This window comes from Cyclopterus lumpus, chromosome 22 (assembly GCF_009769545.1).
Source record: "Cyclopterus lumpus isolate fCycLum1 chromosome 22, fCycLum1.pri, whole genome shotgun sequence".
Lineage (NCBI taxonomy): Eukaryota > Metazoa > Chordata > Actinopteri > Perciformes > Cyclopteridae > Cyclopterus > Cyclopterus lumpus.
Genome location: NC_046987.1, coordinates 12,858,009 through 12,885,985, shown reverse-complemented (window position 1 = coordinate 12,885,985; position 27,977 = coordinate 12,858,009). Strand labels below are relative to the sequence as shown.

At 38.4% G+C, this 27,977-nt stretch overlaps 2 protein-coding genes across 4 annotated transcripts in view; one reads left to right on the top strand and one right to left on the bottom strand.

Moving 5' to 3' along the window:
- The first annotated feature begins 11,457 nt into the window (after positions 1–11,457).
- impg1b (interphotoreceptor matrix proteoglycan 1b) lies at positions 11,458–25,990 on the top strand. 3 transcript variants are annotated; one of them, XM_034563636.1, is made up of 17 exons: positions 11,458–11,561; positions 12,685–12,851; positions 12,961–12,989; positions 13,361–13,395; positions 13,521–13,567; positions 13,686–13,832; positions 14,695–14,753; positions 15,018–15,211; positions 15,306–15,656; positions 16,886–17,529; positions 17,926–18,015; positions 22,569–22,788; positions 23,123–23,333; positions 23,891–24,076; positions 24,211–24,394; positions 24,873–24,956; positions 25,496–25,990. In XM_034563636.1, exons 1-17 carry the CDS (start codon positions 11,516–11,518, stop codon positions 25,574–25,576), a joined length of 2,775 nt encoding a protein of 924 aa, XP_034419527.1. In that variant the 5' UTR covers positions 11,458–11,515; the 3' UTR covers positions 25,577–25,990. The 3 variants fall into 3 exon arrangements, with proteins under 3 accessions (XP_034419527.1, XP_034419528.1, XP_034419529.1); XM_034563637.1 differs by lacking the exon at positions 17,926–18,015; XM_034563638.1 differs by lacking the exon at positions 24,211–24,394.
- A 353-nt stretch (positions 25,991–26,343) lies between these two features.
- Positions 26,344–27,977, bottom strand: part of myo6b (myosin VIb) — a 32,825-nt gene continuing 31,191 nt past the window's right edge. Inside the window, exon 33 of the mRNA XM_034525579.1 lies at positions 26,344–27,617. Coding sequence (XP_034381470.1) covers positions 27,418–27,617 — 200 coding nt within the window. The 3' untranslated portion in view covers positions 26,344–27,417. The remainder of the gene's footprint in view (positions 27,618–27,977) is intronic.

Below are 27,977 nucleotides of genomic sequence, written 5' to 3'. Positions count from 1 at the left end.
TTTTGTTTTTGTGCCAGTCTACAGAAGACCCCAACACCTTTCTTCAGGCAAGACCACTCTTCAGCCCTGTCGTCATTGTCTGCGAAACCAGCTGCATACTGGCCATTGGAACCATGCCTGTGCTGACTTTTCCAAAAGAGGACATCTATGCCAGCCTGATGTATGTTATGGTGTGTTATTACACCTTTCACTTTACCTATCCTAAATGCATAGCGACACTCCTCTCTGTGCTGCAGGCAGAAGTTGTCTTGGACACCATCCACGAACGAGACATGACATCTTCGTATAAAAAGGCTATGGCCGAGTGGAAAAAGTTCATTACTGAATAGGGTTGCATACCATTGTTTTCATTTCCGGTCCTGATAATTGAACAGTGTATGGTGGATCTGCTGATCAAGAACTGTTAGCTTGAAGACTTTTACTTCCCTTCCTCTGCATTTTGGAGATTAATGTTGTACTTTTTATTACTTTACTTTTATGACACATTGCTGTGTTTTTTACCCTTGAAAAAGGGCTACTTTAGTTTAAAAACAATAAAGAAGTGAAAAGAAATCCATTGAGAGTCATGTATTTCTTTAAGCAAGCCTATCACATTTAGTAGTTATATTACATTTATTGTCAGATTAATGATTTTAAGCATATTATGGTATTTTTCTCTGTAAATTCCATGGTATTTCACCTTATTTCAAGAATATTGCAAGAGCATTAGATGCTAAATTCAAGCAAACTTCCCTACATATTGAGTAAACAATTCTTAAATATTTTCTTGTTTTTAGTGTAGCTTTACTGATTTTAAGATATAGTGCCTAACATAGGCTTATTGTAAGATAATGGTACTTGCATTTGTCTAATTTAAGCAGATTCTCCTACATATTGAGAAAATAATCCTTAAATATTTTCTTGTTTTTAGTGTAGCTTTACTGATTTTAAGATATAGTGCCTAACATATAGCCTTATTGCAAGCTAATGGTACTTGCATTTGCCTAATTTAAGCAGATTCTCCTACATATTGAGAAAAGAATTCTTAAATTGTTTCATTGTATCAAGACAAATATACTTGTTTTTCATCTGGCCACACTAGTTTTAAGATATTTTTGGGCTAGATACTTTTACTTGTTTTAAGAAATCTTGGCAAGTCAAATTTTCCTGTTCTGTTGGCAGATAATTTGGCTTATTTCAAGTAATATTTCGCTCATTTTAATACTTTTTTTCTTGTTTTTGGAAGCTGAATTTTTGCAGTGGAGCTACTAAACCTTATGTGATGCACTCAAAGACTGGATAGAATACAACTGACTAGTCAGAGCCGGGCGGTAGGCAGGATTTTAGAGACACTGAGGTCATGAATCAGTTCACTCTCCACCACTAAATTTACAGTTAAGTAAATACATGTAATATTAAATATCACAATAATTAAGTTTATTCCCTGTAAATTTGAAGATCTAAACATTGTTTCAAACCCTATTCTACACTGCCACAAATATGAGTCCAGGGTTAGGCGCTAATATGTATTACCCCTGGCCACCAAGGACCTTGATTTGGTGGCCAAATACATTTTCAGTGGCTCCGATGTAATCTTATGTAAAAGCAGAACAAGGACGGCTCTGTTAAGTTCTGTTAAATTGCCTGTTAACTGTGACAGAAACAGAATGAAAATATGTTATCATTTATTTAATTTAATTTACTTAGTCTCTTTAGTTCGCACTATCAAAACTATTTTTATATAAACATTTGCTTTGATTATAAAAAAAATCTTGACATCAGTAGTTTTATTATGTATCATAGGCTTCATTAGAGATAGTTAAAGTTAAAAGGGTCATAATTCCCTCTCTAATATCCATTTTATATTGTGTGTAAACGTCTTCAAACTGTATTTACTCAAGTAAAAAATGTACAAGATAACATTTGAACACATTGTGATAATGGTAGAATGTATCTTTGCTCAAATCACATCTATACTGAATAGAGCCTGAACGCAGAATGTTAGTCAATGCAACCTTTGTAAAAGTTAGCTGTGAGCTCTTGTCATCTGGCCAAGCAGGACTCTGCCGCCCACCGGAGTCTGACAGCTAACATTAAGGGAAACGGCGACTAGAAAGCATTAATGCCGATGGCATCCCAAAGATAACTCCTTATTCCAATTCACGAAAGAGCCTCTCCTCTTCTATTGCAGTGCAACAGGAATAAATACAAACGGGGCATCCTTCAGTCGCACTGTGCAGCGCTGCTTCACTCACGGTCAGTTAAGACACTTCAATAGAAAATAATACAATACAATCAAACAGATTTTGAAGCGGACGCTAGCTTGCGTCACATTCAGTTAGGACACAGACACCGCACTCTCATTGAGACACAGTCTCATTGAGACACAGTCTCATGCTCAATAGATGCCTGATTCAACTCGCTGGTCACAGGGGGCAACCTGAAGGGGATATTTGGTCAGGGGCCATTGTTAATGGCTCAATCCATTTGCTCTGCATGACCTTGACCTTCCTGGGGGACAGGGCAAGATAGTGGAATTGCCTGCCAAACGCAAACACATCATTTTCATTTCCCTTGAATGCAGAACAAAAGAGTTTCTCAGCCTCCACATTTCACTGGCACTGTATACCGTACAATCCGACGGGGCCATGAATACATTTGGCTAGAACCCATATCCACAGAGCATCAGTTTGTGTCTACACGAGTGTGAACGGGTTCAAAGTCACAGATGATGGACGACTAAGAACATCCTCTCGCATGACCTGCAGTGCCAGGTCACAGGGTTGATGTTGGCACAGGCACTTAAACTTCACATTGGCAATGACACTTTCACCGCTGCAGGTCTAGTAGAGTGGATCACACCGATAATCAGCCCAGAGTGGATTTGGTACGACAACCATGACTCTAATATTAGACTGGAGCCCTGAGGCACTCGTCTTTCTCAGTTCTCCTAGGGAAGGTTAAAAGCTAGGACCTCACTGTAAATGAATAGAGGGTTTTAGATTAGTATGTTTTTTTTTTTTAAGTAGGCCAATATAATTAATACAATACAATAATATAATCAGATACATATGTATATGTGATTTAAAAGTAGCTTTACGACACTGAATTGCTTGAATTTCCAAAAAGTCAAAAGCTGGGATGGCAGTTACTGCTACTTCATGATGGCTTTGTGAGGGCAGCTCCGGATTTTATATTTGTAGAATAAAATGACAAATTACATTTCTGACATTCAGATATGCTTTTTAGTTCTCATTTACAGCTGTGATTACATAAGAAGTAGAGTCCCAACCTTCTGGCAACAGAATAAAGTGAGACTTTAGTGTTACTGAGTAATTTAGAAAGTTATATAATTAATGCATGACATAAAATATCATGAGTTACTGCTGTTAATTATAATTAGTATTATATAATTCAGTCAGTGGCTGGATCAAATAGTTTTAGAAATTAAATAGTTTAAACCTTGAAATAAAGAGACTGATTCACTGGGAAAAAAAATACATACATCAAAGTCAAGGAGGCCAGATGAAGAGGACATAATGTCAATCATCAAATATATTTCCTGAAAGCCACCTGAGTGTTTTTCAATAAATGAAAAAGAAACTCTGAATATCAACAACCAACAACTTAGAATTGTTAAAGATGTAAGTGATGACCCTAAACAAATGTCGACATATTGTTCTGGTTTCAGCAGCAAATTATGCAGTATACATATCAATACTATGAAAGAAATGCAACCTCTTTCTTTGAATCACACAAATTGATTCCATCAATATCCTTCAGTATAATATATCTCCTGTTGTGGGGTGGATTGCATCAGAATTTAAAAGAGCATTTGGGGAACATTTGGTCAATTGGTCAATTACTCAAGTAATTGTTAAAAACAAAAAGAAAATGCATTGCATAATTGTAATTTTAATCAGATATCAGAAATTATAAACTAAAATTTCTACTGCAATTATGATGTTAATGTTGTCTTGTTTTGAACTTCCACAAACACACATGTTCTATGATATACAAGCACAATGTTTCACTGCACTGCATTCGATATGAAACAATAGATATACTGAACAAAGCAGAACCATTTGTCATTGAATGGTTCAAAAATCCCAAATTATACCAAAGTAATGTTATTTTGTTTATTTATAAGGAATTTCTTCAACAATATCAGATACCTGTTACTCCTAAACAGTTTACAATAGTATTTGATGTTTTTTTTCTAAATGGATTACCAAGCATGAAAACACAATACATTTGGGCTTGTTGCAAAGCTAACATATCTAATATTGCCCAAACTGACATGGCATACAAACACGTAATTGAGCAACAACTTTATCGCAGACAATTGAACAGAACAGCCGTGTGCCCAGTGGGATTTTAACCTGTATTAAACTGTGTGGAAAGGTGCAATAGCGCTTGATATCAAATAGTAATATTGTGTAATTTTCTGGTTTTGCATCTGTCTAAAGTAGTTAGAACGTTACTGCACACATACTTGCTGCGCTAGCTATATTACAGATATAACAGCAGATGTGTCTTTTGCTGTGGCCGACTGCCAGCCAGGAACACCTAGCCTCTGTCCCTAATGAGATAACCCATTCTGACAGATTGCAAGTACCACTTTCCCTCTGTTGCATAATTTAAACTGACCCCTCTAATTGGACAATGATTCAAGTCATCGGCCAGCGGCAGAAGGTCAAGCTTGTCTGAGCGAAATCCTGGTTAAGACTGACAAGGATTTGTTTATCATGGGAAAAATATCAAAGTGATTCAGGAATATACAGCGAATCAGAGAATACATTATTAATCTGCTTTTATGCATATATGATGCTAAAATTCAAGAAGATGTTGCATTAGTGGTATCTTATTTTAGATTTAAACTTGATGATAATTCTTTGGGGTAAATGTCAAATTTATTCTTAACCCTGAGCCAAACATCTTTGACTTAAGCTTGACCAAGACCTGATCTGTGACCCTAACCGTAATGCAGAAGGATTTGGTTGAGGGTCACCTACTGGAATGGTCGGGTTTGATTATTTGAATATCCAAGGTCTTGCATGTAACAACGGTTTTAACTATTAGATTTTAATCACCCCTTTTTAATTCCAACTTTCTTTTGTTTTTACTGACAGACATTTTGCTTCATGAATGCAAAGTCAGAGGCACTGTATGTAGTTTTTGACCATGAGAGGAGTTGTAGCGCATCGAGGTCATATTCTACCAACTTCAGAAGACAGTAATTACCCTGACCTCTGACCAAGCATTGGAGAGAGGTGAGCAAAAATGTATCCTTCAGTAATATAAATACAGTATCACACACAGATATTGAATATGACTGAATATAACCACACAAACTTGAATCAGTGCACGTGTTGGTGTCTGGGTTTAAAGTGAGATTTTTCTTTTGCAAGAGGGTTAACTTTTTTAATTTTTTTAAATTATTATTACAAACCGGTCAGCAGGAACACGGTGAAAACAGAAGTTGTTTCCTAACATATTAGACATGACAACTTCTGCCTCCAAGTGGCCAAAACAATTAATAATACTACTTCCAATTGCGTCCCTACAATCATTAGCTAAAGGTTCAGATTACTGTGTCAGAAAACAGCCGGGGTGGATTATGCTGCTCTTGAAGAGGCTTATTTACTGCAGCAAATTGTTAACAACCAACAAGGGCAGCTAATCCTCTTCACAGAATGAGGCGAGGGCGGAGACTAACAACATGGGGGCCTTCCCACCCTGACACACCATAACAAGAGAGGCCACACATGCATCCACTGTCTCTGCTCGCTTCTGTCAGCACAGCCAGCACCTTCAGCAACCACACTCGCCGAGAGAATAAGAGGACATGTAAAGGAACAGAGAATACCCTGATCCTGCTTTTTTTCTTTATTTTTGTGTCAAGCAACATTCTAAATATCTTTGTATGGGACAAATATGGAATAAGTGAGCATCACCTCAGGAAGTGCAGATGGGTTAATTGTCATCTCACAGGTAACAGTACAGATAACAGAGGAGAAGGATCAAACTGGTGCATCTCTAACATACGCAGGAGAAAAGGCAACGGCAGGGTTAGATTTAGACACTGCTCAATACAGTAGGAAGAGAGGCCTGCACTTGGCTGTGCTGCAGGAGTAGGAATGAGGCACCATTGTTACTGGTAGCTGGGTCAAAAATACCAAACAAAACTGCAACTCTGACCTCACTTGGCACCTCAAATCGCTGGCCTGAGAGGCAGGGATTTGCTGTGCGTGCCCAATAAGGAGGAATCTAAACTGAGAGAGAGAAGGGGAAGAGCTAGGCAGTCAGTGATATGTAGAGGCCGATAGGAAACACACAAAGTGTTTGGGTGATTAACGTGGGGCCGCTCTGGGAAGTAGTTATCTGGTCTGTGCTGGTTGGCAGATCCCCAAGTTGTTCAGCTGACAGATGAGGGTCCAGAAGGTGGTTAACAGGATGAGGCCAGGCGGCCACGTGGCCCCACAGGGATTACAAGCAGCAAGAAGAAGGTAAAGGGATTAGACTCAAAACAGAGCCTGCTTTTTTAACCTTGTCACTGTTGTCACACTGACGGTGTACAAGGAAACTCTTTCACCAAAGAATTCCATCCGTTCACCGTCCGTCCTTCCTCTCGTCTCCTCGCTCCCTCTGCTCACCTCAGTGGTCAACAGGAGGTCCAACAGCATCCAAAAACTAAACTGCTGCTGAAGAACTGAGCTGCAGCACAGATAGGAGTGGACTGGACACCCTACTTCGGAACGTGCTAACAAGTTGAAGACCTTGTCAGCACAGATGAGGAGACTCTTGCACACTCTGTTAATGGACTCGACATAAAGAGAGATTGTGGATTTTATTGTTGTTTGCAACAGTCTCTTTACAAATGACAACTTTGGGTTTGGAAACCACATAAATTAGCCCATCATGCTTTTGAAGTCGGGACTATTCTTCACTTTGTGTCTGTTTACCCTCCAAGCAAGTCGAATCAAAGGTAAGAATCCTGGGAGGCTGGTCTTCCTGTTAACGTAGTTGGGATATTTCTTTCAGTAATTTCACTGTGTTGGGATTGGAGAAAGAGATGTGGGTTGTTTTCACACACAAGGTTCCAGAAGTAGCATGTTTGCAAGTTTCAACAATTGATTTTTTTTTGCAAATACAGATGTAATTCTGTCAATGAAGTAGTCAGGCAATAATATATTTCTATAACACACCTGCCGCAAGAAGGAAACAATTAAAAAGATCCCTTTCACATTACTTTATGTTTAGATAATGGCCTTCCTGCAGGTTTTCTATCAACACGGTCCTGCATGAAAAGAGGTGGTTATTCAACAGTTAGAATGTGACTCTGTTATATATCTTATTTATAGGATTTATTTATGTTGCTTTCTCTGCAAACTATAAAGGGTTACCTCATCCTCAGACAGATAGATCTTTTTTGAAAAATGTCAAGCAACCAGCGGGCCACTTTTAAGGCCATGAATATTCACTATGAATGTAATGGATATAGTCATATAATAGAGAAAGATAGCATCATTTCACCAGTCATAGCAAATGCGTCTGCACTGGTTGTCTTGTTTAGTGTGATCTGCCCGGGTGAGCTCATTATCCCGAAGGAAACAAAAGCCATTCTGTTCCCAGTGTCGCAGGACGCTAATCTTTTCTGGCTTGTAATTCTGCTGTGAGGCCTTTTCGCGGCTGCACTGGGCTTTAAAGCCCGCTCAAACACTCCCTCCTCTCACTCGGGCCCTCGTGTCTCTGCATGTGCAAGTCAGGCTTCAAGCTTACCGAATTCCAAAAAAAACCATTTATATGTTGTTTTGCTGGTGTGACTAATAATGGAAACACACAAGATTTATTTGACTAGACCAACTTCTGACCTACTGAAATGTTTTGAAGTGGGAGTTTTGTCAGGTGAAGGGCTCTGGCTGTCAAACACTAAACTGGGGGATATTTGCCCACAAAGCTACAGGCGGCAACGTTAATGCCCACACAGTCTTTGGATGTTCTTGGTGCTGAGCCAAATTTGGATTTGAGAAAAACAATATTGGTCTTTGTAGAGGTTATAATATACAGTATGTGTAATACTCTGATTAAAACCGCTCTTCTTTTCTTTTCTTGCTCTACCATTTATGTCACGCAAAATATAAATCAATGAATCGCTGTGTATTTGTTTTGTGTTCAATTCCAAGTTTAATTCTAATTCCTGAACAATGACATGAAGTACAGCAGGCATGCCAATCGTACTTCAGTTATCCTACACAACATATAGGACGTAGATGTTATGTCAACAACACATACCTATATGTATAATGCAATGCTACAACCACCAGAACTTGTGACTTACAGTATATATGTATGTCATTTGCTACAGGGTTGAACACAGAGACACATTTTAAGCTTCATTAGGGTTGTTTGTTTCTTAGCATCCACAGCTACTCCATCACAACACACATTCATGTCACAATGACATTATGAAAATACAATGTATGAGAGGTACAACAACGGTTCCTTGTTCCAGCATCGAGTTGTTTTATAATATAATGTAACATCAAAACAAATATGACGACCCAAACAAACAGAGATTAAATCTGTAAAACTGCAGTATTCTAGCTTGTGTGTTAATGATATTGTGTCCACTTATGGAACATGCATGCAGCTTGCTCTTGCATGACAATCTCTGGACTCTTTTTCTATTGTTCTTCCTCTGCTTGTGGTCCAGTGTTCAGCATGCTGGCCATGTTACCTTTAGTAAGCACAACTTAATGGCTGTTGAGAAGATGCATTATTAATGCACAAAGATTTCCCTCTTGTCTTGTTTATCTTCATGAAAATGCAGCATCTCCAGCTAAAAGCTCTGTGTCTGATGCCAAAGTAATAGTAATTATATCAATTGCACTCACTTGCTTTATATATATTTTTTACCTTTATTCTCTTCCCTAATTTAGAGGAGGCACAGCCCATTATTTGGTGCAATGGCCCTGAGTCTGTGCTTTTGGTCTCATAAATCCTGGCTTATTGTCTTATAAAGTCCTCTGAGGTTTTCCACCTGGCATCACAATGTGTTCCTTTCTTCTAAAATAGCTTTATTCAATGGGCTGACTGAAAGAAATATTTGACTGGCTTGTGGTGTGGAATTACTTCCTGTAATGTGAGTGGTTGAGCTTGTTTTTTTCACTAAGGTGATCAGAAAATTAGAACACTTGACCTCATGATTGCTGCGGCATCAGAGTGACATAATTAAATTTAATTGGAAATGTGGCTTTTATACTTGAATTATTTTGTGTGGCGTGATTGTTCACCACTAAAAGCGGCTGGGTATCCACCTGTATTTTGTTTAAATCTCTTCATGGTTTGCTGTGCACGCACATCCTTTTTTCAGTCGTAATCCTCATGCGTGCACTTCTGCACATCCACATCCGGATGCTGCCCAGCACAACCTCATCCTTGCACCATTGGCCACTGAGCAGCTTCAGTGATGCAACATGGGGCAAGTCGCCCAAGGGCATCTCGGCAACTACTCCTTCAGGAGAAGAGAGTGTTACTTATTATTATCTCTACACATCTGTGCACTTTCATAGCCTCCAATATATGACCACCTTCCAGTCACAAACCCCTCAAAGCTTCAGGCCCCAGACATTTTTACACTACAGTAAATTCAAAAGCTCAAGTAACAAATTGCACCTTAAAGGGAATTAACATATCACATACAGAGGCTTTGTTTCTGCTCGGATGTCCCAAAATAGACTCTCAGGGACCCTCTGTATAATATACGTTTTACTGCTAAACCGAATGCTACTTATAGGCAGCAGCAGAGCAAACAGTAGTTAGCTGACAGTAAGAGGGCTGGACAGATGCCATCGGGTAACTTGTCAAATTGAATGCTCCTCTGTGGTAGTTGGTGTTAACGGCCTGAAGACTAACATAGGTAGATATTTTAAGAGAACTCCAGCCATTTAGTATTACACCGCCATAAATAAAGGGGATGTGCAAGAGACAGATTTAATAATGTCAAAATGTGTGCAGCAGAGGCCAAATCAATTTTACAGTGAAGTGTCTGAGCATTGTTTCATTATACGCACATGTCTCCATAACCAAGTTCATAAGCCCAGTTTGATGTCAATATTGTAAGTCTCAAGCCCAATATGAGATCTTCAGGGTTACATTACATTACATTACATGTCATTTAGTTGACGCTTTTATCTAAAGCGACTTACAATAAGTGCATTCAACCATGAGTACAATTTCTTCAATAAAGTTAAACTACAAAGTGCTATCAGTAAGAGCCATTTAAGTGCTACTAAAGTGCTACTACGGCGCTACCTTCCCTATAGGGTTGTTGCCTTTTTCACAGAACGAGTACAACAAACTGATCTGTGTGTGTGAAGTTGGTAAAGTGCCCCTTTTTAAAACAACCCTTTGCTTTGCTTGTTACAATGCACATTTTGTGTGCCAGCTAATAATATTTCCAATTGTGTTTTTTCTCTAATCCATAAGGGAAAATGTCTTAGATGAGCGGTTCATTTTTATGTACAACAAGTAATTTAATTGTGGAGCTGTTAATATTGCAGTTGCTTTAAAAACAAATGTATATCTCCTAATACAAACTATTAAACTTGATAATAAGTAATATTGTCAAAGATTTTCATTTAAATATATCTGTTTATTTTTATGGATTCCTTTATTTAGCAGGGACAGTGCACATTAATCAACAATTGCCTTTTGTAGTCCCTGAGCAGGTTATTATAATTTAGTTGCCTAATATAATAATAATAATAATAATAATAATACATTTATTTATATAGCACCTTTAAAAACAGAGTTTGCAAAGTGCTCTACATATAAGCAAGGTAAAAACATAACATCAATATGAAAACAATGATACAGAAAACACTGCAGTATAACACATTACAATACAAAAAGATACATAAATACATTACAAAAGTAGCAGATTTGTAAAGACAATGAGATTATTGAATGGTAGTGCCAGAGATAAAGTAGTAAATAAATCATGATTGCAGTCTGTATTATTCAACACAGCTACTATCCTTCCTTATGAACCCAAGCCCATGTAGAACCTGAAAGACGAGGGAAACATCTGCATAATGTTAAGTCACTATGAGGTAACACAGTGGGGATTGAACCTATGGCCCACTGATGAAAGCCCTCGCTTTTGCAGTTTTGCGACCTGCGTGTCTGTTACACAAACTGCGACGTACCCATGACAATGACAAGAGACGCATGCACACACATATGATACTGTTCGGATCTCGGGTGAAATGCATGTTTTGTTTACTCAAACTTTGTGCTGAATACTGTAGAAATTATTATATTTCTTCCTGAATTTACAACTTCCCTAACTGCTCTTGCAGACCTACATGACCACGGTTTTTCTGGACTCAGGGATGTGAAATACCGACACTTTCTAGAAGCCTCCAGACCGATCAGACACACCACAAATGTCAGAGCAGAGCAAGACGGTCACCGGACGAAGAGGTCGGCGCTCCTCACCACGGGGGTCAAAGTGTGTCCCCAGGAGACGATGAAAGCAGTCATCAGCAGCCATCGGGCGTATTACAAGCTCAGAGGTAAACTGTTTGATGTGTAACTTTATGCAGAATAATGACATCTTATGGTTCCCAAAACATTTGACTCTGTGTCAAGTCTGAATATAGCACTTGAACAGTTTGGCAAACAGCTGTCTGCTTTGATGTTTTGTGCAGTTGGAAGTTTTTGCAAAGATGAGAAAAAAAAAGAAAGTATTCTAATCTTCTCAAATGTATATGATTCTCTAAATATGATCAATGTATTTGCATAATAATATATACAGCTCAATATCGATGTTTGTTATTTGTCTTGTATAGAGCCTGGTGACATTTACATGATGCCACTGAATGTTGCAGTTTTATGGATACACATATAGTGAAGCACTTGACATAATGAAGTTATATGCAAATATCCTTTTGTCCAAGAGACATGGATTATGGATGATTTAGTAGGAGAAGAGAGCCACCTTGGTTGCTACAATGACAAAGTAATACAAATTGTTCCCCAACAGCTGTTGTGGCGTAGGATTTTAAAATGAGGCAGATTAATTTGGTGTATCCGAGGTAATCGCTTCGATCCAGAAACGAGTCTGTCAGAGAATAGATTTCCCACAGGCGTCATGATAAAAGACAATGCGCAGCGTGTTTCTCGCACAGAGGCAAATAAAATATATTGTAGCTTCAGGGGTCTTTGTGCTCATGACTTTAATATTCACGAAATTGTCATGGACATGCAAAGATTTAAATGTACCGTTTGACATTTACTGAAACAGGCATTCCTACTTTTTTGTGCTGTCCCAATTATATAATGTTAAATAGATTTTGTGATTCATTGTAACACTGTGCCTTTGTAGACTTTTGTGTGCTGTCTATTCATATGTAAAGCTGCACTGAAATGTTTCTCTGAGGGGAACAATAATCCTAAATCGCTCAATCACAGCAAATCGGAGATGCCAAGATCAATAATCGTCTTTATCCTCAGTCATTTGATTTTGCCATGCTGTAATTTCCATCCTGCCCTTGTTGAAAATATTTAATCATCCTTTATAGGGTTTAAAAAAAAAAAAAAAAACACGTTAGATGGTGTCTCATTCATACTAATTTATCATACTTTCTGAGAGAAGTCAAAACAAAACATCCCAAAAATGATGTGACATCTCTTCAGTTTGTCAGGAAGTGATATGGGAAGCGTTTCGAATCTTCTTGGACAGAGTCCCAAACTCAGAGGAGTACGGTGCCTGGCTTCACACCTGCCAGCATGAGAACCTCTGCATGGACGACCTGGCCCAGAACTTCAGCAGCTCTCAGGAGCATCTGGACATGGTGGCCAGAGTGAGTCCAGCACCCAAACACAGTCGACTTGTATGGCCATATATTCACACTGAGAGGGAGTTTTCTCGTGTAAATCTGTAATAGTTTCTATCTCATTTCCTATTTCTAGAGAGTAGCCGAGCAAGCTGAAAGTGAAGGGTATGTGCTAACTTCCTTCTTACATTGTGTGTTAAATGTGAGTTTCACGTTTCCTGTGAACCAAAATATGTTCAAAGGAAAAATGTTTTGTTTGGTTTTGACAGTGCAAAGTGGGAGATGATTATCAATGTTTTCATGTTTTTCAATGAAAGTTTCAGAGGAACTTTTATTGCCTCTCAACATGTTCAAAAGATGTTTAAACCAACTAAACCTTGGCCACCCTAGACAGAAAATTGAATATTTGGGATATTAGGCAAAAATAAATACTGGTTTAAAGTGTAAGGATTCCTGACTAACTAAAAAATGTAGTTCAGGAAATATATATTGATAACAATTCAACTGCATTTGTAACACGTACATGTTATTTCCAGAGTTATTGCTGGAACCACAGAGGCAGGAAGGGATTGTGAGTTGAACATTAATGCACCAATATTGTTTAATGAAAGCAATTCAATTACTTCATGAACTTAGTAGCTATCAATACATTATCATAACAACGTTATAAATGAACTAGACCATGTTTTGTCTCAGGTACCTGGACACCCCCACTGTTTCTGCTACCAACAGAGCATGACTTTGTGAGTTAACCCACACAGTTTCAGAATCACAATCACTGTTTGGATTTAGTAACAATTCAAGCACACGCAAAATCAGGTGGCATTAGTCGAACAATACCATTTGGCTTTTCTTTGCCAGAACCAAGAAGACCACAACATGATAAAAGAGAACTATGAGGAGTACATTGTCGAGTTCAGTGTCACCATCGTGGATCCGGCATTCAGCAAGCTGCTCAGGGACCCGGCAGCGAAGTACAGTGACATCACACGAGAGCTCACAGACAAGGTGAGAGCAGAGTGTGAGTCTGCAGACCTACAGTGAATGTTAGCCGTCTGGCCTTTTCCCCTCTAACAAGACAAAATGCCCCCTGATAGCAGAGCTGTTAAAAACTAAAGATCTTACTGAGGGTGATAAAACCCTGAAAGTAGAAAATTAGATTTATTTGTAGTAAAAAAAAAAAAACTTCCTCCTCCATCTCGGCCTAAATGACTATTTCCTTATTCTGTCCTTCTTTCTTTTTTTGGGGTATTATTATGCAGGATGTCTTACAATGAGATCCATTTCACTTACAGCTTTTACGGAATTGTATTTTTTACTGTAAATTTCACCCTGATTGATTGTAACATGTTTATTGGACTTTAGTTAAGACTTCTAAATGACCACATGCTTGAAATAGTAAGATCTAATCATGTAGATTATCTTTGACTTAGAAGGCATTGACTGGGCTTCTAAACACAGCTGTTAAGAATCACGTCTACTGGTGTAAAACCATTAGTATATATATATTTTTTTTTTGAAGATCTGAATGTTGGCCGTACTACTACAAAAAGGCAAAACATTTCAACATGCATTGATGTTTTTTTTCTCCAATACGATCACAGAGAAATGTGAACGGTGACACTCATCAGGTTCAACGTTATTGTCAAGCCTGCAAACATAATGGAAATCATTGCTCTTTTGAAAAGCAAACTTTTGTTGTTGCTCAGCTTGTTGGATTAAGAAACAATGTGAACAAATTTCAATTTTCTTCAGTTATGTAATCCCGAAATATAGAATGATGTGTTTTTTGAACGGCAAAGCCTAACACTGCAAACCCCATTGAGGATAAATGCTCATTTGTCTTTCATATCTCTTGTTTTTCCTTTAGATGGTTCGTGTGTTTGAAAAGGTTCCAGGATTTAAAGAGATTCGTGTTCTTGCATTTCGGTGGGTTTAGTTTTCTTAAAGGTTTGGGACTGTACTTTTAAATTGTAATAATGATTTATTTGGATAAACAAATAAATAAGAGACCAAAAATATATAAATGTTTTACTTTTTCCCTGAAGTGACCTTAATTGAAGCATTTTATCATTAAGAGAAACTATAACATCTCCGAAAATGTCCTCTATTGGGATATGACTGTCAGATATCCATTACCAGTCAATTGTGTCTGTTATGGGGGTTCCTCACATGATCTGTTGTGTTTATCAGCTCAGAGGATGTGTCTGTGCGTTACGCTGTGGTCTTTAATGGAGAAACGCAGCTCAATGATGAACCTGACGGTCTTGAGAATCCAGAGAACGGCGAGGATGTAAATGCCCCTAAACTGAAGCACATCATTGTAACGGCCTTAAAACAGGAACTGTCACTACCGATGGACATACAGACACTCAGCTTCGAGGCTGGTGAGCATAATATTACATTAACTGAAAAAAAATAATAGGTTAGTGCTGAGAATAAGATTTGAAAGCTGTATAAATGTTTTAACGTCCTTTTCAGTAACCACGGTGTATCCAGTGGCCGAGCTCGGCATGAACCCTCTCGAGGGCGCTGTATCTCAGGACGACACCACACAGCCGCCGGCAGCGGACAATGGTGCCACGCAAAGTTTTCTCCCCACTGTGGCAGTGTTAGAGAACTCTTTGGAAGCTTCTACAACCAAACCAGAAGCACACACCTTTGTGCCTTTCATCCCAAACGTCATCCCAGAAAGCACTTCTGCCATCACTGATGAGACTCCTTTAATGTCGTCAGCAGAGGAGGAATCCACAGAAGATGCTGCTGAGGAGCCCGGTGACATCATAGAGCCAGAGGTGGAGGAGATACCACCAACTGAGCATGATGACGGAGGTGAGGCTGAACCTGAAGGACCGGTGACAGACAGTAAGGCCACTTCAGGTTAAATGCTGTTTTAAAAACAGGATGTTGAAGTTCAATCAGGAGAGACACATTTATGAATTCAAAGCTTTATCGAGTAGCAAAACACTAGACTGAGGTTTGGACTCCATTTAGAGCTATTTACAGAAAACAGGAAGAACCTCTTGATCGAACCACAACTTAGCCCGCACTTTGCTGTCATACTCTGGTTTCTAAATCTTGATTCTTCTGAGAATCTGAGAAAGTGGTGGGAGGATGCTGTTATGGTCTAGAGACAAAGCATAAGGAACAACTGATCGGGGTATATTTTTCTTTTTAAATCCCCGGGCTATAAGAGTAAGAAGGAGAAATACATTAAATTGTTGATGCTAAAGAAATGACTAATTGTCTGAATAGAAAGCTAAAAAATACAAAAGATCCAAATTACTTATTGGGAATGGATAAATATATAGTCGACAAAAAACAATTAAGAATTATATGTATCTGACTGATTGAACTTAAGCTATGCTGCTTTTTATTTTACACTTAATTGATTTATCTGTCATTGATGGTGAAGAAGTATCGTTTTTCCTTTCTTCTTTATGGCTATACATTATGTAACATCAGCCCCATTTCTCAACCCCATCTGGGAGTAACTTCAACTGGATGATAAATGTTTATCTTAATTTTACACTATCACAAGCGTCACGTGAAACTCCACAGACTTTCCAGTGACACATTAAAGTCACTTGATAGTGAATATCAGCACTGAGCTCTCCAAATATTTAAATTTACTAACACATATGTGCACAAAACACTCATCTCTCATGGGAAATGGAAATGGAAGTACACTTAGATTTTTCTTTCGCATGAAGATGCTCCCTGCTGAGGCAATACATCACATTAAAATCTATTAACAAGCAGCGCCTTCTGGTGGTCGAGTCATTACAAACTCATGCTGTGCAGTCCAACTTTGTTCAAACCTGCCGTCCTTCATCTGAAAGTCTAGTGCTGTTTCCAGGTAGACAAAATGTACCTGGTTTGTCAAGCTGAGTTTGCGATACATTTGTAGCAGAGACGCTTCTTGCCTGGCAGTTTCACTGTGACGACAGGCCAGCTGTTGCTTCCAGGATAATCTGCCCCAACCCCTGTACATAACAAAAAGAAAAAAGTGTAACTCCGTCTGGTCATAACACTTATTTTGTAATGTTTTATTTTAAAAGAATCAGCTGATGGGGTCACTGAGGAACATCCAATGCAACCGAATGAGGACCTTCCCGTAGCAACCCCCGACTCCCAACCAGAAGAAGTAATTACTGATGCACCTGTTGAGGTTAACCTGGACCTCCCAGGGTCTGCAGATCCCACAGCTACCGAGATATCTGTCGTACAAGCAGAAGTCCCAGTCGCTACGACATCATCTCATGAGGATGTGTTTCAAGGCTTTGAACCAGAATCTTCTGTGAGTGAATCTTCTGTGAAGAGTGGCAAAGCCCCCGAATACCGAGATGAGTCCAGTGGAGGGAACAGTGGAGCGGCTCCGGTCTCAACAGACTTGTCTCCTGGGAACCCAAACATTCAAGATGATATAGGGTCAAGTCAGGATGGGATGGAGGTGGAAGTGACCGATCCTCTGGAAGAAGAGAACGGAAGCGGATTCCCCTCAGAGTCTGACGAAGGCCCGTATGAATCCACGGCTGCACCGGCTATTAGACAAGTCAGCACCCCTCTGATGACCGCAGTGGATAAGGGCAAAGAGTTAGTGATTTTCTTTAGCTTGAGGGTCACTAACATGATGTTTTCTGATGGCCTGTTCAACAAGAGCTCCCCAGAGTATAAATCCCTGGAGAATACCTTTCTTGAGCTGGTAGGTACCCAAGCTTTTGTGTTGGATATCATGCTTTTGCATGCTTCATTCTCATATTTGCTTTTTTAACCCAACATAAAATGTGTGATGAAAGTACATTTGTGCAATGTTTACTGTAGAACTTGGATTTTAGATTTTAGTAAGAGTATGAATATTTTACAGCAGTCCTAAGTTGGTGCTCAATCTAAATCTTCCTGCACAAGTGAGGATGCACTATGCAACAAGCCTTATCCTCACATTTTATAAATCCTAAAATGAACAGAAAATTACAATAAATTCACATTATATATATTCATATAAGTGTTAACATGTGATATGGCTTTCACCAATCGCCACATTCTTGATCAAAGAAGCCATTGTGTCAGCAGTATAAAGAAAATATTCTGTTTTACTTAGACACAGCATTCTGGGTCCAGAAACTCGCCAAACCCTGAAGCTTCCAGTAAATCTGGGCCTGGGAGACAGAAGACTTTAGCCTCCATACCGGTATTTTTTTTTCCATATTGGAACTACATCTCCAATGCCTCAGAGAGAGCATGACCTTTCTATTTCTTAACTAACCTTTTCGAAATGCAGTATCTAATAATCTGAAAGCATCTAACATTTCTAAAGTACTCAGCTTTAGTTTTAAGCTTTGCTTTTGTACTTACATTAGACATTAGACCTTCCCGCTGCAGCTACTCATGTCTATTGGTTTTATCTGTCAGTCTGGTTCTAATGTTGGCAAGCTTGTTTTTGTGTGTTTTGCCTTTGAATTGTGCTAAACTTTTGGCTTTTTCTGTGACTGTTTAGATTCACTTTGACTCATATTACCGTGCGTCATTTTGTATAATTTGTGTCTGCAAGGGATTGGTCCAAAGTTCTGGGATATAAAATCAAAAGAGGCTTCTACTATTAAGTGGACATTTTAAGAGGTACACATGCAAAATGGTACACATGCAAAATGGTAGTAAAAGTAAAACAGATGAGAATATTAAAACTGCTCTCATATAAATGTATTCAATATGTAGCTGGAGCCAGCAGCTAGTTAGCTTAGCTGAGCATAAAGACATGAAACAAGAGGAAATAGCTAGCATGGCTCCGTCCAAAGCTAACAAAGTCGACATTCCAACAAGTCTAAAGCTCTTTGCAGTCTCTGATAGTGTCGCTCATGGTTGCCAGGGAACCTACTAGTGACAACAAGACCGTTGGAAGATATAGTCCGACACATAAACACCTGTAAAATGACAAAACTTTGACTTTTGTAGGTGGATTTTGTTACCTTTAGACAAAGCAACGCTGTCTGTTTCCCTTTGTTCCAGTCTTTAAGCTAAACTAAGTCAATATTTAAGTGGATACACATGAAAATGTGATCAATCTTCTCATCTAAATCTTGGCAAAAAGCGAATGTGTTTCCCAAAATGTCAAATTGTAAGCAAAACATCTGTTCCGATTTCTTTGAACAATGATATACTAGTGTGATATACTATATAGATGCTGCTTGTTGAAGTTGCTTTGTATCAGAAGGTAGCATACACTCTATATCTATCAGTTGTGGGACGATAAGTGTGTGTTTATTTGTACAGTGTAAGTCTAGTAAGGGGAGTTAGTCTCTCACCAAAAATATCCAGAGTTTAATTTAGTACATTTGTTTCTCATATGTATGTTATGACATTAACCTGTGTGTTTGTGCATGTTTTGAAGCCTTAAAGATAAATTTGCAAAGGGAATGAATTAACAACATAATTGATGATAGGAAAGTCATGCAGCTTTATGCATTTTGTGTTGCTAAAACTATTGCTTTCTACATAGAGAGAAAACTAGCCTTGGGTAGTCTGAGTCATGAGACCCGGGTCTGCCTTAGTCATTGTAGGACTCAGAGGTTTGTGACTTGTGGTAAGAAGCTTTAAGTAATTCTGGTTAGTTCCAGCACCAGACACATTCAGCTATTAATGACTCCAATCTGCTTAGTGCGACATCAGTCAGGTTACATCTGTATGCGTGTTGCAGTAGAATTACTGTGATGTTATTTGGTGCTAAAAACACAAACTATTTGTATGTACTACTATAAACAACAAGACAACTAAATAAAATAGATTACAGACTGTGGAGGTCATTTAGCTTTGGAGCATTTGTGTGTAAATGCACATATGTTTAATCAATGCTGGGATGTTCCCTTTTATATAATTGGTTGTATCGCTCCTTTTTCTCTAAATAAGAGTTTAAAATGTATAAGCAGTTTAGCACTGTGCCTTTATAGGATAGATCCCTATTTAGTTTCAAGGCTTACCCTGGGGTTAAAGGAGGAGACATATTTTTAGGCTTGTGCCCTTGATCTGTGTTATGTAAGGGCCTCAGCTTCAAACTGAGAAGGTGCATCGATACGAATTGGTATGTTAATTTGCTGCAATGCTGAGGAGCAGAGGGAATGGGAGCTACTACAGGTGGGATTAGTTTACTGAGTTTCTTTGATATAGCCTATAGGTTAAGATAAATAGTTAATAATATTTAATATTTTGATAAACTATCAATCATTTTCACTTATTTGTATATATATATATATATATATATATATATATATATATATATATATATATATTATACAAGACTGTTCAAAGTTTATTCTGTTTGCATTATTTTCCCTATTAAGTTTGAAGTTTCTAATTAGTTTTCATGGCACACTGTATATTGAACAAAATAATGTCTGTACACAATCAGAGAATAAACAATATGAAGTAGTAGAGATACGTAGACAGAAATTACATTCACAAATCCAAAACAATAATGAAAAAAACACTCCATCTCCAGTCCTTTAATGGTTGCCCAAACCGTGGTTACTGCAGCTTTCCTTATTAATCGATGTATTTAGCTTCCTGGCAAAACTAATGTGGTCAGATGTTTGAAGTGGTAAGTATTTACCGTATACTGTCTAATATTCTCACTATCCCATTAGGAATAGTGAACATATTTTCCTTTAAATGGGCTACTTAGGCAGAAAAGGGACCCTTTGAAACACATATTTGAAACTGGTCAGAGTTGGCTCATAAATAATAATCAAGAATAATGAAGACATTTATAATATATATACTGTATATATAATATATTTTCCACAGCCCATTTAAATGGACATAATGTAATGTTTTGCTCAATATCGAACCCCATTTGTGATCATGTATGTTCACTTTCTCTCAGTCTCATATATATGAATACATATATATAGTTAAACCATTAGCCTACAGCAGCTTGCAATTCCCCCTGTTTGCCTACATTACTCCTGTACCTACTGGTTTGTAAAGCAACCAATACAATTGGACATGGAGGTTGGAATTACTTTATTGTTTTGGGTAAATCTTTAAAAAAAACAAAAACATTTCCATGGCGGCATTCTATGTGACTTTTTTTTTTTATCAGAGAAGGGATGTTTAATCAGGTTTTCCAAAACAAGAACCAGTAGATACATGTGTAACCTCAAAGAAGCATATGTGGTAAATTATGGTTGTGTTTTCTGGCACGATGACTACATTATGTCTACTGTTCCTTAGTCCACAATACTGACTGCACTGAGGTTTGTTGTGAAGGAACTCGGCTCTGACCTTGTGTGGAAGGCAATAGGGCCAACTGAACAGATTGGTATCTAATCTACAGGGTACAAGTACTTGACATTCTGCATTGAGACAAATGTAAGAACAAACAGCAAGCTGTGTGTCCAGTTGTATTGCAGGCCGTTGCCTATTTGTCCGGGATTTTGGAACCTCGTACTTGCTCAGAGACTATTAGCTTTAGGGAACTAGCCCCCAGTAAACTGCCAGGGATAAGTGAAGTAACCCGATCAGAGCAGAACTCTTTCAGCCCTCTTTCTTATCTCCCGCTTGACAGCCAGGCCAGCTAGAGCGCCGTAATCTCTCCCTCTCACACTGCGGCTGCTTGATGTTTGCCTCGTCCGTAGTGAACGTGAAGTTGCTGGAAGGAGAGCGGTCCAGATCAATGAACATTGATGCGGTTCCATTACTTCAGCTGGTTGACTTCTTCCTCGCCTAAATATCGCCACCGCCATCAGTCTGAGTCCATAGTCTTAAAAGATTGGTTTCCCAGTTATCAGTGGGTAATTTTTGTGGAAAATGTACGATATGAGTTAAAATGTTGCCACATAGATTTGATTTTACTGCACAGATGTTTTTTAAACCGGGAGGTGGTGATGCTGTGTGCTCTTACTGCCTTCCAAAGGCGTACGGCAAGTACAGAAACTTAGCTTAACTAATATATGAAAGTTGTAAACCTTAATTCAATGTTAATTCCACTGGGATCAGAGGCTGCAGTTATTGCTACTCTGCTAAGCTATGCTAACTAACTTTTGGCAAGACTGGTTCATAATGGCAATGCAGCATGCATATTACTTACTTTACTGTTAGGTACTTGAGAAGAAAAAAAACATTTCTAAATATTATATATTTATTTTGGATTTGCGATAGCTTTAATGTCATGCAAGTCTTTTTTAGTGTGCTCTGCACTGACAGGAAATAGCATGTCCTGTGTTCTTACACCAAGGCTTATAAACCGAAACCCTAATTTTGTTCTTGATCCAATTACACAGTCAGCGCAGTAATGGCAAGATTTCATGCTCGCATCAACATTTAATTATGAACTATTCATACCATTCACACTGTAAGATGTGACCTGAATAATTCAAAATCAGCTGTGCTACGACAACCTCAATACTGTCAATATTGAAGTGAAACTACAGGTAAACGTGGTCTTCGCTGCCGTGGTCTTCTCAGGAGGACACAGATCTTTACTGCCACTTGACACTGACATGAATCTGATATTGTTTCATTAACTTAAATATCCAAGTAGGAATATGTGTCCTCTTAGGATGGACAATAATTCCCTTTGCTCCCTGGAAGATAAAATCAATTTTGCTTTCCAGGAACGCTATATTTACTCACTGATCATTAACTGCACAGAACACAAATCTTTTAAAATTAGGAATTTCAGTACATCCTCTGAAAAAGAGTTGAACAAAGAGATCAAATATAAACATTCATGTTCTATCTTCCCCACAGCTTCTGCCATATCTACAATCCAATTTGACTGGATTTAAGCAGCTGAAAATTCTCAACTTCAGGAACGGCAGCGTTGTGGTAAACAGCAAGATGAAACTGGACAAGCCGGTACCTTACAATGTCACAGAAGCTGTTCACTGTGTGCTCGAAGACTTCTGCAACTCGGCTTCCAAACGTCTCGACATCGAGATTGACAGTCGCTCGTTGGAAGTGGAACAAGGTGAAATGTCCTCACAGCAGAATCACAGTTGTGTCCTATATGATTGAAGGGTGCAGACATCTCATGTAGAAGAACAATGCAATGATATTCATTCTTGAAGTGACGTGTTCAATCATGCAACAAGGTCAGAGACCTCACACTGCTGTCTTTTGCAGTCTGCAGGTGATGCGCAGCATACATGCGAGGCATCTTTTTGCTTGGAAGAGTCCATGACTGCATGTGACCTCAATCCAAATGCCCTTTAATGTCTGCTCTGAATCAGTGAGGGAGAGGTGGACACTGCAATAACAGAATCCCCTCGCTCTGGTCCCTCTCTCCTCTCTGTTGGTTTCAGCTGACCAAGCGGAGCCCTGTAAGTTCCTGGCCTGCAACAAGTTTTCACGATGCGTTGTAAACAGTTGGACCGAAGAGGCCGAGTGTTTGTGTGATCCGGGCTACAGCACCGTGGACGGCCTGCCGTGTCAGAGCGCCTGCGCTTTGCAGCCGGACTACTGCCTGAATGAAGGCCTGTGTGAAATAATCCCAGGGCACGGCGCCACCTGCAGGTACACAACACCTGACGAATGAAAGAAAACACAACAGCATGATCACGGCTTGTTTAAAGGCTTCACATTTTAACTGATTCTATGTACCCATTTACTAACCCGTGCTCACCATTTCAAAAATTATATCTTCAGTCTTTACCAATTCCTTTTCTGTTTGACAGCTTTTACTTTGCATTGATTTCACTATTGTAACTTGCAACTATCTGAAAGCACAAACACTGACTGTGTTGAAAAGCTTTCTTTGATGGTTCATTCAAAGACATTCAAGATCTGAGAGTTGATTTATGAAAAACATTATATTCTCACGCTCAGAAGGTAAACGTTAAGCAAGTAGAGAGGATTCATATCTCAGTTATTATTGTTCAGCAGCCAGTGAGAACAACAATGTTTCTTATGAAAAAACATCCAGAGACATCATTCAGTTATTTAGTTAGAAAAGCTTGGAATTATGAAGAAACACATCTATGATGATTTAATTGGTTTGCAATTGTATGTCTATTTATGACTATGTCACAATGTTAATTTTCTCTTCGCATATGTTTTTGCATCTCTTTCAGATGTCCCGTAGGTATATACTGGCACTACCACGGAGAACGCTGCAACGAGCTGGTGTCGATGCCAGTAGACCCTCCGCTAATTATCACCTGCCTGGCGGGAAGCCTCTGCTTTGTCTGTGCCATCATTGGCATTTTGATATTCATTAACAAGAAATGTATAAAGACCAGAAAGGCTGTAACTCTGGTGTAAGTAGAAGCCCTTTAATTCTCCAAATGTTGAACCGTTTTAGTTTCAGCGCGATTACTTTTGCAGTGATTTTGTGACGTTTTTGTATTGAAAGCATTTTTATATTCACCACCTCATTTCCTTTACATTGTAGGCATTCCCTTGCTCCCTATGCCTTTGAGAATTCTTTGAGGGTGAACCCCGTATTTGAGAATGATGATGGTGTCTTAACTCAAGTGTCCACATTGCCATACCCTTCAAGTTCTGCTTCTTCCCAATCCCAACAGTCTGAACAAGCACATTTTGCCTCAATTGAAAATATACATCTGAGTATTGAGGTACACTGTGCTGTATGTGCACAAATGACTAAACTACTAACCTCAAACCTCTAAACTTCAGTAATATATATTAATACGCTCTAGTCTAGACACTCTCAAAAGCTCAATTGGCTTGTTTTCCTTCTTCTCATCCTCCATATACATTTCATCTTTGTTTTGTATCTAGAACTTTACACTCAGTATTGCTTTAATGGACATTACATGTACTATAGTAGTTCCCTAAAGGCCATGCTGCACATAATATACACATACACATACATACTATATATATAACTTTAAAGTGGCACACTATCCACATATTTGAAGAGACTCTGTGCCAAATCCACCACATGTGTAATGTTTTAATACTGAACTCTGCCGTAGTAGCTGTAGCTTTAACCTCCTGTGGTAGATCTTTCTTTCTGGCAGATCCTTCTGTCACATGGCCTCTAGTTCTGTAATATATGAATGAAGCTCACTGTAAACACTGTCTCCACAGATCCCCAGACAACTCTACACAACAAGATCAGAAAAGTTAGTCTCAGAAATGGTGGACTTCCATCACTGTATACCACACAATGAGGTGAGGACTGAAAGGGGAAATCTGATTGTTGATTTAGTCGATTTTAAGATACAAGAGAGAAAAGCTTAAGGGATAAACTGTGAGGACCTTTTGGAGACTTGGGACAATATTATAACTTTAGATAACTTGTACTTTAGATATTCAACATGCATTGTAAGTGTTGCTGATATGCAATAACAATAACCCTTACTTCAAATATTTTACAGCTCTATGATACGTGTAAAGGTAAAACACCTATGCATGATGCCCTTGCTGATATTTCACTTCCAAACCAAATCATTGTTGACTTTGGAGCATTTAAACAATAGCTCTAACATGATTATGGGAAAATGATCCAATATTAACCTAGAATGATTTCCATGTTTAGTGTTGATCAGTGCTTCTGCAATGATAGATAGTCCCTCTCTTGAGTTGAAGTAAATATTTGATCCAATGCGAAGCAAATATCTTGAAGATATAGTTACGAGGATATTCTGTCATTTATTGTATAATTCCAACTGAAATAAGCGTTTTGTCCTTCTCTCTCTTGTTTCTTCTAGACATGGCGACTGCAAAGTGAATACAGAACATGTCGTTTAATGGCATCAGATAACGAGTGTTTTGAAGTGACCGTTCTTTGATGGGTCTGTGTTCGTGTGAAGAGCAGCTGACACGGTGACACAGTGCAAGACACTGGCGTCGCTGTTTAACTGTACATGGGAGTCAAACGATGTTTAAAGTGTTGAGATTAATTGTTCATAGTGATCAAAGCGTCTTGTTAGACAGAGAGCTATGGATATTAAAGTGGAAACTCATATTTATTCTATATATTGAATGGTAGGAATATTTCCTGGATAGCCTTGGCAAAGGATGTTCTTTCCTCACAATGAGGTATTTATTATTTACAAACCGATACACATGGTGGTATTTTGAATTTAGACTGTAAAAACTACATTTTACCATTGTTATGTCCCAAAAAGAGAATGAATGTATATGACACATTGTTCATAGAAATATTGTCTGCTGAGCTGTATGTATCAGTCTGTCCGATTCAAAACAATTATTCCAACTAATCACTTGTGTTTTGAAATTTGGATTGATTTTTTTTTTTTTACACATTTTGCGTTCAATAGCAAAATTAAATGTTTTTGCATGAAAAAAACGTTTTGTTTTGTTTTTACTGCCTCAAAGATGTCTGTGGTAACAAATTACAAGCAATTTATTGATGGACGACTGCAGTCAAATCAAGGTTTTCTTATGTTTTATAATCATTTACAACCGAAACACCTAAAACACCTACAAAAGAGAACCTGTTTTAATCCACTAGATCACTTAATGCAAGTGAGCCTCCACTGAGTGACCCACTTGTCGGTTATTGATAGTAACGCATTAAGAAAAGGCAATCATGAACATGAGGTCATACATTTATTTTCTACAGTATTCCAGTGTGAAGGTCAACATATAGCCAGATTTCATTTTAAAAGTGAATCATTAGTTACAGCCGGCTACTGAACTTTTTAGTAAATAAGTGAACCAACTGTAAATAAAGGTAGAGCATGATTGGTCAACGGAGATGACTGAATTCAATATCGAATCAACACTAGAGTCAAGTAATCAGCCTAATAAAATAATATATGAATAAACACACACACACTCACACACACACACACACAAATTACATTATTATCTGTAAAACAACCCCAAAACAACAGAACTGCAAACACGACAACTAACTTCTAGATTTTCCCTCTTGTGTAACAAATGAACAACAATACAAAAAAAGATTCCCTTTACAAGGATTTTAACAGTTAGCTTCTTACACAGCAGGAAAAATAATAGATGGATACAAAGACAAAACTTATAAGATGGTAATAAACCCAGGACTTCTTTAAATTAATTAATCTTTCTTAAAAATATATATTTTATGACTATATGGACTATTTTGTGTGCAGTTATCCATCACATGATTGTCTTTTTTTCTGTTATGAGTCGAACTTAGAAGATAGAGTACTTAGTAGATGGAGGACTGAAGTAGATGGAGGACTGAAATATAATAACTTGAAATACAGTATAACAGTAATTAGAGCCTTAATATCCAGAAGACAATAGAGGATGACACGATGATTAAATCCACATATTTTCTCAAAAATCTATTCTAATCTAATGTATTGTCCCTATCGCAGACAATTAAGGTTTCCGGTTAATATCTAATTAAGACTTCCTGGGTGTAGTGCAGCGATATTACAATGTAAGGCCTCACAGTGGGATTTCCCATTCAAGCATTGATTGTGAAGAAGACAGAAATAAAACATAGAACATACAGGTATTTAAAAAGGAGATGAAACGCTGACTGCCTACAGTAAGATTGTATCGGGGCATCTTTCTCCGTGGTACACCGCGCTGCCCTTGAATGTGCATGTTTCTGTTTGTAAGTCTGTGTATCGGTGACATTGTTTCAGGACGCTTATCTCGCTGCTGCGGTTCACTTGAGGAGACTCTGAAGCATGGCGGTGGCGTATGTGGGGCGGGCCTGCTTGTTCTCAATGGCTTTCTTGAGGTACTGAATTCCATCGCAGCGTTCCCAGATTTCTTCAAACTGCCTGGGCAGGACCTCTGCCCCCCTCTTCCTGGTCAGACCCGTCTCCTCCAGACTCAGTTCACACATCTCCATGTCGTCTTTCCCTGAGTGGTGAACAAAAAGAAAGGAGCTTTACGGAAAGGTATCCTACGTGAGTTATCCATTTACTCACCTAACTGCTGTATATAAAGCATAGAAAAGTACTAAAACAGTTATTAACATAATCTACCATTTTAAAAGTTGTTGCTGCTTTGATTTATATATATTAATAAATGAATTGATCTCTTTGAATACACAAAAGTATTTTTTCATGGAAATACATTTTTCTTTGACTTTTCTCTGCGCTTTGTGAACACAAGATGATTTCATGATTCAGTTCCTAATATATGCTTCAAATTCGACTATCTGAAAACCTAACTCTGATCTCCGTGACCTTCCTTTTAATTGCTCTCAAGCCAAACAAG